Raw genomic sequence first — 13422 nt, 5'->3', positions numbered from 1 at the left:
TTACCTGCTGGAGCTGTTCTCTCAGCCTCTCCTCTGTGACCCCCAGAGCTCTCATCCCTCGGACTCGACAGGCTGCCTGGAGCTCATTCACACTCAGAGTGTCCACCCCCTCTTCCGCTATCAACTGTACAGACAGAACAGTAATCAGTAGTATTGATTCAACACGGATGACAGGTTATTTATGTTCTTCATTCAGCCTCCATCACCAAACTAGGTGAGTGATTAGGGTTAAAAGGTCAGGGAGTCTAACATCTGACCTTGTCACCACAGACGGCTCATATTTTACTTTTATTTAACTAGGCAAGTCAGTTCAGAACAAACTCTTATTTCACAATGACTGCCTACCCCGGCCAACTAACTAACCCGGACGACTCTGGGCCAATTGTGCGCCGCCCTACGGGACTCCCAATCGCAGCCAGTTGTGATACGGCCTGGAATCGAGCCAGGGTCTGTAGTGACGCCTCTAGCACTGAGATGCAGTGCCTCAGACCGCTGCGCCACTCGGGAGCCCAAGGTCGTAGCTCGAGGTCAGGGGTCAGAGATTACGGATGGCTCGTAGCTTCATGATAACACAGACGCACTTATTTTTTTGACTTGCCTAGTGAAATAAAAGGTTCAATAAAATATCATCCATTGGAAGGCTTAGGGGTCAGGGGTTACAGACCTTGTCGTCAGCACGGATGGCTCGTAGCTTCATGATGAGTTGAAAGCGAAGGAAGTTGTTGGTTCCTATAGACTGGAGCTCCAACAGACGACACAGAGCGACCAGCTGAGGACGAGTCAGGTTGTCCAGAGTTAACTCATCCTCAAACAGCTTCGAGAACCTGATGATCTGCTCATTACTGGGACGCTCCCCTGAGTCCCGGATCTATAGGGGGAGAGACCGAGACACAGGGGGACGGAGCAGAGATGGTTAGGGAGACAAGGCGGACGGAGACAGGGGGGGACAGAGACAGACACACGGGGGACCGAGACAGGGGGGGACAGAGACCGAGACAGGGGGGGACCAAGACCGAGACGGGGGGGACAGAGACCGAGACAGACACAGGGGGACAGAGACAGGGGAACGGGGAAGACAGCGACAGACACAAGGGGGGCAGAGACACGGAGACAGAGATTTAATGGAGACGGGGGACAGAGACATGGGGACACAGGCGTTTTGACTGTAGCGATAGATGGATGGTACCTTCTGAAAGAAGGTAGAGAACTCCTCAGTGACGTTTCCCTTGGCAGCCTTGTTCCTCAGAGCGATCTCCTCCACAGTGTCCTGGAGGAATTTAGCCATCTCCAGTTTCACACGCAGCTCTGTCTTCAGCCTCTCCTCCTGGGACGGACACACACACACACATTAGATCAGGGAGGGCTAAGGTCAGCGGCAGGGCTAGATTAAAGGGGAGGTCAGCGGCAGGGCTAGATTAAAGGGGAGGGGAGGAAACGAAAGAAGGCTATGGCTGGTGTGACGACCCTCCCACTCCGTCTGCCGAATTCTCTCAACGCTCTTCTTTTCCTTAATAGGATGTCGGTGGGCGGAGCCAGGAGGGTCGTCAGCGAAATGGGACACGCCTGGGTTTATCTTTATCTTAGTAGTGACTGGGTGTATTGATACACCATCCAAAGTGTAATTAATAACTTCACACTGCTCAAAGGGATATTCAATGTCTGCTTTTAAAATGTTTTACCCATCTACCAATAGGGGCCCTTCTCTGTGAGCCATTGGAAAACCTCCCTGGTCTTTGTGGTTGAATCTGTGTTTGAAATTCCCTGCTGGACTGAGGGACCTTCCAGATAATTGTATGTGTGGGGTACAGAGATGAGGTAGTCATTAAATTATGTTAAACACTATTATTGCACACAGAGTGAGTCCATGAAAAACTTATGAGACTTGTTAAGAATATTTTTACTCCTGAACTTTATTTAGGCTCGACATAACCAAGGGGCTGAATACTTATTGCCTCAAGACATGTTCATTTTTAATTAAATTTGTAAAAAATATAATTCCACTTTGGCATTATGGCGTAGTGTGTGTAGGCCAGTGACACAACATCTAAATTTAATCTATTTTAAATTCAGGCTGTAACAACAAAATGTGGTAAAAAGTCCAGCGGCGTGAATCCTTTCTGAAGGCACTGTAGTCAGTGTCCCGGAAATGTACTTGTGTAAATTTACATTGCGAATAAATTGGATTCTGATCATTCAACACTTGTTAAAAGTCGTAATCGTCCAACTCTGCAGAGGGAGGGGGGTCATCGCTTGCAACAGCCATTCTACACACAATAGATTATCTGACACGAGTAATGAGAGAAGCTCTCTGACACTGCATTACAGTCTCATGGCTGTTTAACTAGGAAGGCCCGCTTTCTCAAATTCCCCGTGTTCAGAGGTGGAACAAGCAGAGATCAGGAAATTAACCTCACTCCTCCCTAAAGCTTGTTGTAGCTTTAAAAAAAACACGTGATCACCCCCAAATACATCACTGAGGGAGAATAACCATACATATAACTAATTTGGAAGCTGTTTCCTACATGTTCTAACGTGACCGGAACAACGATTAAGGTAAATAAAGAAAATCTGGAACATTCCTTTAAGATAATGGTTAAGGAGGAGGTCCTACCTTCTTGGACTGCGTCTCAAAGGTTGAGGGCAGCATGTTGGGGAAGAGCTTCAGTGCCACAGGAAGCAGGAACTCCATGAACGGCACAATGATGAACACCAGGAAGGGAAGGAGTCGAAAGACATCGGCACAAGTTCTTAGGAACTGGGGAGGAAAACAGACATTATTTAGTCAAAAACAGTTTATGTATGTATTTATTATGGATCCCCTTTACTCTTCCTGCGGTCTGGCAAAATTAAGGCAGTTATACCATTTTTTAAACATTACAATACTCCATAACAAAAATCCCCATCAAAATGGCTAAAAATAAACAAATTTGAAGTTTTGGAATGGCCTAGTCAAAGTCCAGACCTAATCTCAATAGAGATGTTGTGGCAAGACATGAAATGAGCAGTTCATGCTTAAAAACACACAAATGTTGCTGAGTTAAAGCAGTTCTGCATGGAAGAGTGGGCCAGAATTCCTCCACAGCGACGTGAGACTGGTCAATAACTACAGGAAGTGGTTGGGTGGAGTCATTGCAGCTCAAGGTGGAACAACCAGTTAGAGTTTAAGGGGGAAATACATTTTTCACACATTTGCAGTTGCATAACTTTGTTAATTAAATAAATAAATGATGTATGTAATTGTGTTATTTGTTCACTCAGGTTCCCGTTACCTAATATTGGGTTTTGGTTGAAGATCTGATAACATTCAGTATAAAATGTTTTGCTAAAGTAGAGAAATTAGAAAAAGGGGTGAAATACATTTCCCAGCCCTGTTTATAGAGGCTATTCACCTACTGTTCCCCAGCCCTGTTTATAGAGGCTATTCACCTACCGTTCCCCAGCCCTGTTTATAGAGGCTATTCACCTACTGTTCCCCAGCCCTGTTTATAGAGGCTATTCACCTACTGTTCCCCAGCCCTGTTTATAGAGGCTATTCACCTACTGTTCCCCAGCCCTGTTTATAGAGGCTATTCACCTACTGTTCCCCAGCCCTGTTTATAGAGCCTATTCACCTACTGTCCCACCAGCCCTGTATATAGAGGCTATTCTCCTACTGTTCCCCAGCCCTGTTTATAGAGGCTATTCACCTACTGTTCCCCGGCCCTGTTTATAGAGGCTATTCACCTACTGTTCCCCAGCCCTGTTTATAGAGGCTATTCACCTACTGTTCCCCAGCCCTGTTTATAGAGGCTATTCACCTACTGTTCCCCAGCCCTGTTATAGAGGCTATTCACCTACTGTTCCCCAGCCCTGTTTATAGAGGCTATTCACCTACTGTTCCCCTGCCCTGTATATAGAGGCTATTCACCTACCGTCTCAATCCCCCAGCCCTGTTTATAGAGGCTATTCACCTACTGTTCCCCAGCCCTGTATATAGAGGCTATTCACCTACCGTCTCAATACCCCAGCCCTGTATATAGAGGCTATTCTCCTACTGTTCCCCAGCCCTGTATATAGAGGCTATTCACCTACCGTCTCAATCCCCCAGCACTGTTAATAGAGGCTATTCACCTACCGTCTCAATCCCCCAGCCCTGTATATAGAGGCTATTCACCTACTGTTCCCCTGCCCTGTATATAGAGCCTATTCACCTACCGTCTCAATCCCCCAGCCCTGTATATAGAGGCTATTCACCTACTGTTCCCCAGCCCTGTATATAGAGGCTATTCACCTACTGTTCCCCAGCCCTGTATATAGAGGCTATTCACCTACTGTTCCCCAGCCCTGTTTATAGAGGCTATTCTCCTACTGTTCCCCGGCCCTGTATATAGAGGCTATTCTCCTACTGTTCCCCGGCCCTGTATATAGAGGCTATTCACCTACCGTCTCAATCCCCCTGCCCTGTTTATAGAGGCTATTCTCCTACCATCTCAATACCCCAGCCCTGTTTATAGAGGCTATTCTCCTACCGTCTCAATACCCCAGCCCTGTATATAGAGGCTATTCTCCTACTGTTCCCCGGCCCTGTATATAGAGGCTATTCTCCTACTGTTCCCCGGCCATGTATATAGAGGCTATTCACCTACCGTCTCAATCCCCCAGCCCTGTATATAGAGGCTATTCACCTACTGTTCCCCTGCCCTGTATATAGAGCCTATTCACCTACCGTCTCAATCCCCCAGCCCTGTTTATAGAGGCTATTCACCTACCGTCTCAATACCCCAGCCCTGTTTATAGAGACTATTCACCTACTGTTTCCCAGCCCTGTTTATAGAGGCTATTCACCTACTGTTCCCCAGCCCTGTATATAGAGGCTATTCACCTACTGTTCCCCGGCCCTGTTTATAGAGGCTATTCACCCACCCGCCCCTCACCCCTGTTTATAGCGGCTATTCACCTACTGTTCCCCAGCCCTGTTTATAGAGGCTATTCACCTACTGTTCCCCAGCCCTGTTTATAGAGGCTATTCTCCTACCGTCTCAATACCCCAGCCCTGTATATAGAGGCTATTCACCTACTGTCCCCCAGCCCTGTATATAGAGGCTATTCACCTACTGTTCCCCAGCCCTGTATATAGAGGCTATTCACCTACTGTCCCCCAGCCCTGTATATAGAGGCTATTCACCTACTGTTCCCCAGCCCTGTATATAGAGCCTATTCACCTACTGTTCCCCAGCCCTGTATATAGAGGCTATTCACCTACTGTCCCCCAGCCCTGTATATAGAGGCTATTCACCTACTGTCCCCCAGCCCTGTATATAGAGGCTATTCACCTACTGTTCCCCAGCCCTGTATATAGAGCCTATTCACCTACTGTTCCCCAGCCCTGTATATAGAGGCTATTCAACTACTGTCCCCCAGCCCTGTATATAGAGGCTATTCACCTACTGTCCCCCAGCCCTGTATATAGAGGCTATTCACCTACTGTTCCCCTGCCCTGTATATAGAGCCTATTCACCTACCGTCTCAATCCCCCAGCCCTGTTTATAGAGGCTATTCACCTACCGTCTCAATACCCCAGCCCTGTTTATAGAGACTATTCACCTACTGTTTCCCAGCCCTGTTTATAGAGGCTATTCACCTACTGTTCCCCAGCCCTGTATATAGAGGCTATTCACCTACTGTTCCCCGGCCCTGTTTATAGAGGCTATTCACCCACCCGCCCCTCACCCCTGTTTATAGCGGCTATTCACCTACTGTTCCCCAGCCCTGTTTATAGAGGCTATTCACCTACTGTTCCCCAGCCCTGTTTATAGAGGCTATTCTCCTACCGTCTCAATACCCCAGCCCTGTATATAGAGGCTATTCACCTACTGTCCCCCAGCCCTGTATATAGAGGCTATTCACCTACTGTTCCCCAGCCCTGTATATAGAGGCTATTCACCTACTGTCCCCCAGCCCTGTATATAGAGGCTATTCACCTACTGTTCCCCAGCCCTGTATATAGAGCCTATTCACCTACTGTTCCCCAGCCCTGTATATAGAGGCTATTCACCTACTGTCCCCCAGCCCTGTATATAGAGGCTATTCACCTACTGTCCCCCAGCCCTGTATATAGAGGCTATTCACCTACTGTTCCCCAGCCCTGTATATAGAGCCTATTCACCTACTGTTCCCCAGCCCTGTATATAGAGGCTATTCAACTACTGTCCCCCAGCCCTGTATATAGAGGCTATTCACCTACTGTCCCCCAGCCCTGTATATAGAGGCTATTCACCTACTGTCCCCCAGCCCTGTATATAGAGGCTATTCACCTACTGTTCCCCAGCCCTGTATATAGAGCCTATTCACCTCCGGTTCCCCAGCCCTGTTTATAGAGGCTATTCACCTACTGTTCCCCAGCCCTGTATATAGAGGCTATTCACCTACTGTTCCCCAGCCCTGTATATAGAGGCTATTCACCTACTGTTCCCCAGCCCTGTATATAGAGGCTATTCACCTACTGTTCCCCAGCCCTGTTTATAGAGGCTATTCTCCTACTGTTCCCCGGCCCTGTATATAGAGGCTATTCTCCTACTGTTCCCCGGCCCTGTATATAGAGGCTATTCACCTACCGTCTCAATCCCCCTGCCCTGTTTATAGAGGCTATTCTCCTACCGTCTCAATACCCCAGCCCTGTTTATAGAGGCTATTCTCCTACCGTCTCAATACCCCAGCCCTGTTTATAGAGGCTATTCTCCTACTGTTCCCCAGCCCTGTATATAGAGGCTATTCACCTACCGTCTCAATACCCCAGCCCTGTTTATAGAGGCTATTCTCCTACCGTCTCAATACCCCAGCCCTGTTTATAGAGGCTATTCACCTACTGTCCCCCAGCCCTGTATATAGAGGCTATTCTCCTACTGTTCCCCAGCCCTGTATATAGAGGCTATTCACCTACCGTCTCAATACCCCAGCCCTGTTTATAGAGGCTATTCACCTACCGTCTCAATACCCCAGCCCTGTTTATAGAGTCTATTCACCTACCGTCTCAATACCCCAGCCCTGTTTATAGAGGCTATTCTCCTACCGTCTCAATCCCCCAGCCCTGTATATAGAGGCTATTCTCCTACTGTTCCCCAGCCCTGTATATAGAGGCTATTCACCTACCGTCTCAATCCCCCTGAAACATTTCCCCAGCCCTGTATATAGAGGCTATTCTCCTACCGTCTCAATCCCCCTGAAACATTTCCCCGGCCCTGTATATAGAGGCTATTCACCTACTGTTCCCCAGCCCTGTATATAGAGGCTATTCTCCTACTGTTCCCCGGCCCTGTATATAGAGGCTATTCACCTACTGTTCCCCGGCCCTGTTTATAGAGGCTATTCACCTACCGTCTCAATACCCCAGCCCTGTATATAGAGGCTATTCACCTACTGTTCCCCAGCCCTGTATATAGAGGCTATTCACCTACTGTTCCCCAGCCCTGTATATAGAGGCTATTCACCTACCGTCTCAATCCCCCTGAAACATTTCCCCAGCCCTGTATATAGAGGCTATTCACCTACCGTCTCAATACCCCTGCCCTGTATATAGAGGCTATTCTCCTACCGTCTCAATACCCCTGCCCTGTATATAGAGACTATTCTCCTACCGTCTCAATCCCCCAGCCCTGTATATAGAGGCTATTCTCCTACCGTCTCAATCCCCCAGCCCTGTATATAGAGGCTATTCTCCTACCGTCTCAATCCCCCTGAAACATTTCCCCAGCCCTGTATATAGAGGCTATTCACCTACCGTCTCAATACCCCAGCCCTGTTTATAGAGGCTATTCACCTACTGTTCCCCAGCCCTGTTTATAGAGGCTATTCACCTACTGTTCCCCGGCCCTGTTTATAGAGGCTATTCTCCTACTGTTCCCCAGCCCTGTATATAGAGGCTATTCACCTACCGTCTCAATACCCCAGCCCTGTATATAGAGGCTATTCACCTACCGTCTCAATACCCCAGCCCTGTATATAGAGGCTATTCACCTACTGTTCCCCAGCCCTGTATATAGAGGCTATTCACCTACCGTTCCCCAGCCCTGTATATAGAGGCTATTCACCTACCGTCTCAATCCCCCAGCCCTGTATATAGAGGCTATTCACCTACCGTCTCAATACCCCAGCCCTGTATATAGAGGCTATTCACCTACTGTTCCCCAGCCCTGTATATAGAGGCTATTCACCTACTGTTCCCCAGCCCTGTTTATAGAGGCTATTCTCCTACTGTTCCCCGGCCCTGTATATAGAGGCTATTCTCCTACTGTTCCCCGGCCCTGTATATAGAGGCTATTCACCTACCGTCTCAATCCCCCTGCCCTGTTTATAGAGGCTATTCTCCTACCATCTCAATACCCCAGCCCTGTTTATAGAGGCTATTCTCCTACCGTCTCAATACCCCAGCCCTGTATATAGAGGCTATTCTCCTACTGTTCCCCGGCCCTGTATATAGAGGCTATTCTCCTACTGTTCCCCGGCCCTGTATATAGAGGCTATTCACCTACCGTCTCAATCCCCCAGCCCTGTATATAGAGGCTATTCACCTACTGTTCCCCTGCCCTGTATATAGAGCCTATTCACCTACCGTCTCAATCCCCCAGCCCTGTTTATAGAGGCTATTCACCTACCGTCTCAATACCCCAGCCCTGTTTATAGAGACTATTCACCTACTGTTTCCCAGCCCTGTTTATAGAGGCTATTCACCTACTGTTCCCCAGCCCTGTATATAGAGGCTATTCACCTACCGTCTCAATCCCCCTGAAACATTTCCCCAGCCCTGTTTATAGAGGCTATTCTCCTACCGTCTCAATCCCCCAGCCCTGTATATAGAGGCTATTCTCCTACTGTTCCCCAGCCCTGTATATAGAGGCTATTCACCTACCGTCTCAATCCCCCTGAAACATTTCCCCAGCCCTGTATATAGAGGCTATTCTCCTACCGTCTCAATCCCCCTGAAACATTTCCCCGGCCCTGTATATAGAGGCTATTCACCTACTGTTCCCCAGCCCTGTATATAGAGGCTATTCTCCTACTGTTCCCCGGCCCTGTATATAGAGGCTATTCACCTACTGTTCCCCGGCCCTGTTTATAGAGGCTATTCACCTACCGTCTCAATACCCCAGCCCTGTATATAGAGGCTATTCACCTACTGTTCCCCAGCCCTGTATATAGAGGCTATTCACCTACTGTTCCCCAGCCCTGTATATAGAGGCTATTCACCTACCGTCTCAATCCCCCTGAAACATTTCCCCAGCCCTGTATATAGAGGCTATTCACCTACCGTCTCAATACCCCTGCCCTGTATATAGAGGCTATTCTCCTACCGTCTCAATACCCCTGCCCTGTATATAGAGACTATTCTCCTACCGTCTCAATCCCCCAGCCCTGTATATAGAGGCTATTCTCCTACCGTCTCAATCCCCCAGCCCTGTATATAGAGGCTATTCTCCTACCGTCTCAATCCCCCTGAAACATTTCCCCAGCCCTGTATATAGAGGCTATTCTCCTACCATCTCAATACCCCTGAAACATTTCCCCAGCCCTGTTTATAGAGGCTATTCACCTACCGTCTCAATCCCCCTGAAACATTTCCCCAGCCCTGTATATAGAGGCTATTCTCCTACCGTCTCAATACCCCTGAAACATTTCCCCAGCCCTGTTTATAGAGGCTATTCACCTACCGTCTCAATCCCCCTGAAACATTTCCCCAGCCCTGTATATAGAGGCTATTCTCCTACCGTCTCAATACCCCTGAAACATTTCCCCAGCCCTGTTTATAGAGGCTATTCACCTACCGTCTCAATCCCCCTGAAACATTTCCCCAGCCCTGTTTATAGAGGCTATTCTCCTACCGTCTCAATCCCCCTGAAACATTTCCCCAGCCCTGTATATAGAGGCTATTCTCCTACCGTCTCAATACCCCAGCCCTGTTTATAGAGGCTATTCACCTACCGTCTCAATACCCCAGCCCTGTATATAGAGGCTATTCTCCTACCGTCTCAATCCCCCTGAAACATTTCCCCGGCCCTGTATATAGAGGCTATTCACCTACTGTTCCCCAGCCCTGTATATAGAGGATATTCTCCTACTGTTCCCCGGCCCTGTATATAGAGGCTATTCACCTACTGTTCCCCGGCCCTGTTTATAGAGGCTATTCACCTACCGTCTCAATACCCCAGCCCTGTATATAGAGGCTATTCACCTACTGTTCCCCAGCCCTGTATATAGAGGCTATTCACCTACTGTTCCCCAGCCCTGTATATAGAGGCTATTCACCTACTGTCTCAATCCCCTGAAACATTTCCCCAGCCCTGTATATAGAGGCTATTCACCTACCGTCTCAATACCCCTGAAACATTTCCCCGGCCCTGTATATAGAGGCTATTCACCTACCGTCTCAATACCCCTGCCCTGTATATAGAGGCTATTCTCCTACCGTCTCAATCCCCCAGCCCTGTATATAGAGGCTATTCTCCTACCGTCTCAATCCCCCAGCCCTGTATATAGAGGCTATTCTCCTACCGTCTCAATCCCCCTGAAACATTTCCCCAGCTTCTCTGCGCTGTCTCGTATTGCTGCCCATAGGAGAGTTTCGGTAGAGAATGAGTGATCAACAAACACTAGATATGGATAAGATACCTTGATATTTAAAACTATTTCCTGTTAATCTCCCCGTTATTCATGATCTGATATCTGGATAATCAACTCAATTTTGCCAAATAGGAGCGATTCAGTAATTGGTTGGAGGTTATCTAGCAAGCTGACTTTCGTTTGACTGCCGTTTCGAAAGTTTGTGTGATTGGACAACAGTACAGCCTAGTCAGGGTGCGCTGTGTGCGTACTGAGCATGCTCTGTGTTGAAACAGCCTTGGCCTACTGCGGAAACAGAGGAACATGATAACGCTCAGAATTTATGAACGGCCTGTTTCGCAACGTCACTGCTGATCAAAGTTACTCTATCATTACTAAATAGCAGTTTCACTTGCAGTGAAACCTTTACATAGTGTCACAGCCGGCAATGTGGGGAGAACCCTGGTAAAGTGAACATATCTTGGTTTTAAACGCTTTAAAAAACAGCCACTTTCGATTGGGACTCCAGCGATAAATATGAATTATTCCCAGTATTGAAAATTGGTCGATTTTCTGGAAAAATATGAATCACTATACAGGGCTGTTTGTAATACCAGGAGACATCCCAAAAATGGGTAATCTCACAAAACCTCTGTAGAATCCCAACGGTTTGACCTACTAGGTGGACATCTGAGACGGCTTCACGAACACAATAATGTTCTCCGTTTTGCTCTACGACTCCCACAAGTGCAGAGGGACCCGTCTGAAGGTCACAGACATGAATGGAAGATTGAAGGTCGTTTTGTGACCACAACATCGGGGGGTTAAATGTGTCCAAAAAACAAACATATTTCCTGAGCTTTCTTATTTATCCTAGATAAAAGGACAGACACTTCAAAACCTTATTCCTCATTATAGATTTTTTTACTTTCTTTTTTGCCATTTATGAACATGTTATTCAATGCTTTTCTATGGACTATAAAAGTAAAGGCCAAATACAATATTTGATCAAATCATTTGTTTATATATTTTGATACATACAGGGGTCCTAAAATTCTAAATCAAATCCCTTAATGAGCCACGATAGGAGCATCTTAAGACAATTCCATATGTTAGTTTAGTAGAGCACACCATCCCATCTGCTGTCAGAGCCAGCCATCTCTAGCCCACTGGGTAACACATTACTACAACAAACACAATGCAGTCCAGTACATCAGTCAACAGAACAGCCACAGTACAGTCACAATATCAGTCAACAGAACAGTCACAGTACATCAGTCAACAGAACAGCCAGACTACAGTCCAGTACATCAGGACAATCAGTCAACAGAACAGAGAGTACAGTCACAATATCAGTCAACAGAACAGAGAGTACAGTCACAATATCAGTCAACAGAACAGAGAGTACAGTCACAATATCAGTCAACAGAACAGAGAGTACAGTCACAATATCAGTCAACAGAACAGAGAGTACAGTCACAATATCAGTCAACAGAGAGTACAGTCACAATATCAGTCAACAGAACAGCCACAGTAGAGCCACAATATCAGTCAACAGAACAGCCAGACTACAGTCCAGTACATCAGGACAATATCCATCTCCTCTCCACCTCCCTTCATGGTCAAAACATATAGACTCCATGGTTGCTAAAATAGGAAAAGGTGTGTCCATGATAAGGTGTTGCTCAGCTTTGACATATCAGTCAACCAGGCAGGTCCTACAGGCCCTAGTTGTCTCAGCTGGACTACTGACCAGTTGTGTGGTTAGGTGCCACAAAGGAGGACATAAGTCAATTGCAGTTGGTCCAGAACAGGGCAACGTCTAAGTATATATGCATGTTGATGACCCAAGTTTTTTCTTAGGTCCACAGTCTGGATCCCTCCCACAGTGCCTGGATCCCTCCCACAGTGCCTGGATCCCTCCCACAGTGCCTGGATCCCTCCCACAGTGCCTGGATCCCTCCCACAGTGCCTGGATCCCTCCCACAGTGTCTGGATCCCTCCCACAGTGTCTGGATCCCTCCCACAGTGTCTGGATCCCTCCCACAGTCTGGAGATCATGATCACTTTTCTAGCCTCTCTGGACTAAAACCTAATTATGACTAGTGTACCATATTACGTAACAGATCGTTAAAAAATAGTGTTTACACTACTTTACCAATAAGATGGGCAGATGGTGAAGTAGACATCTTTGGTATTCATATCTCCAAAAATATAAATGAACTTCCCACAATCAATTTCAAATCTGAGGTGCAGTTAGTTGCTGATTTCTGAGGCTGGTAACTCTAATGAACTTATCCTCTGCAGCAGAGGTAACTCTGGGTATTCCTTTCCTGTGGCGGTCCTCATGGGAGCCAGTTTCATCATAGCACTTGATGGTTTTGGCGACGGCACTTGAAAAACGTTCAAAGTTCTTGAAATGTTCTGGATTGACTGACCTTCATGTCTTAAAGTAATGATGAACTGTCATTTCTCTTTGCTTATTTGAGCTGTTCTTGCCATAATATGGACTTGGTATTTTACCTAACAGGGCTATCTTCTGTATACCAACCCTACCTTGTCACAACACAACTGATGGGCTCAAACGCATTAAGGAAAGAAATTCCACAAATTAACAAGGCACACCTGTAAATTGAAATGCAATTCCAGGTGACTACCTCATGAAGCTGGTTGAGAGAACGCCAAGAGTGTGCAAAGCTGTAATCAAGGCAAAGGGTGGCTACTTTTAAGAATCTGAAATATATTTTGATTTGTTTAACACTTTTTTGGTTACTACATGATTCCATGTGTGTTATTTCATAGTTTCTGATTTCACTATTATTCTACAATGTAGAAAACAGGAAAAACAAA

The 13422-nt window shown here is 46.9% G+C and overlaps 1 protein-coding gene across 3 annotated transcripts in view; it reads right to left on the bottom strand.

The window, feature by feature from the left end:
- letm1 (leucine zipper-EF-hand containing transmembrane protein 1) overlaps nucleotides 1-13422 on the bottom strand; it is a 55428-nt gene that overhangs the window by 19586 nt on the left and 22420 nt on the right. For all 3 annotated transcript variants that reach the window (XM_029712587.1, XM_029712588.1, XM_029712589.1), the window contains exons 4-7: nucleotides 2612-2755; nucleotides 1187-1324; nucleotides 665-868; nucleotides 5-124 (exon numbers count right to left, since the gene is read on the bottom strand). In XM_029712587.1, the coding sequence (XP_029568447.1) occupies nucleotides 5-124; nucleotides 665-868; nucleotides 1187-1324; nucleotides 2612-2755 (606 nt within the window). The remainder of the gene's footprint in view (nucleotides 1-4; nucleotides 125-664; nucleotides 869-1186; nucleotides 1325-2611; nucleotides 2756-13422) is intronic.

Source organism: Salmo trutta, chromosome 25 (assembly GCF_901001165.1).
Source record: "Salmo trutta chromosome 25, fSalTru1.1, whole genome shotgun sequence".
NCBI lineage: Eukaryota > Metazoa > Chordata > Actinopteri > Salmoniformes > Salmonidae > Salmo > Salmo trutta.
Note: the sequence above shows the minus strand (reverse complement) of the source record. Positions and strands in the feature narration are given on the sequence as shown.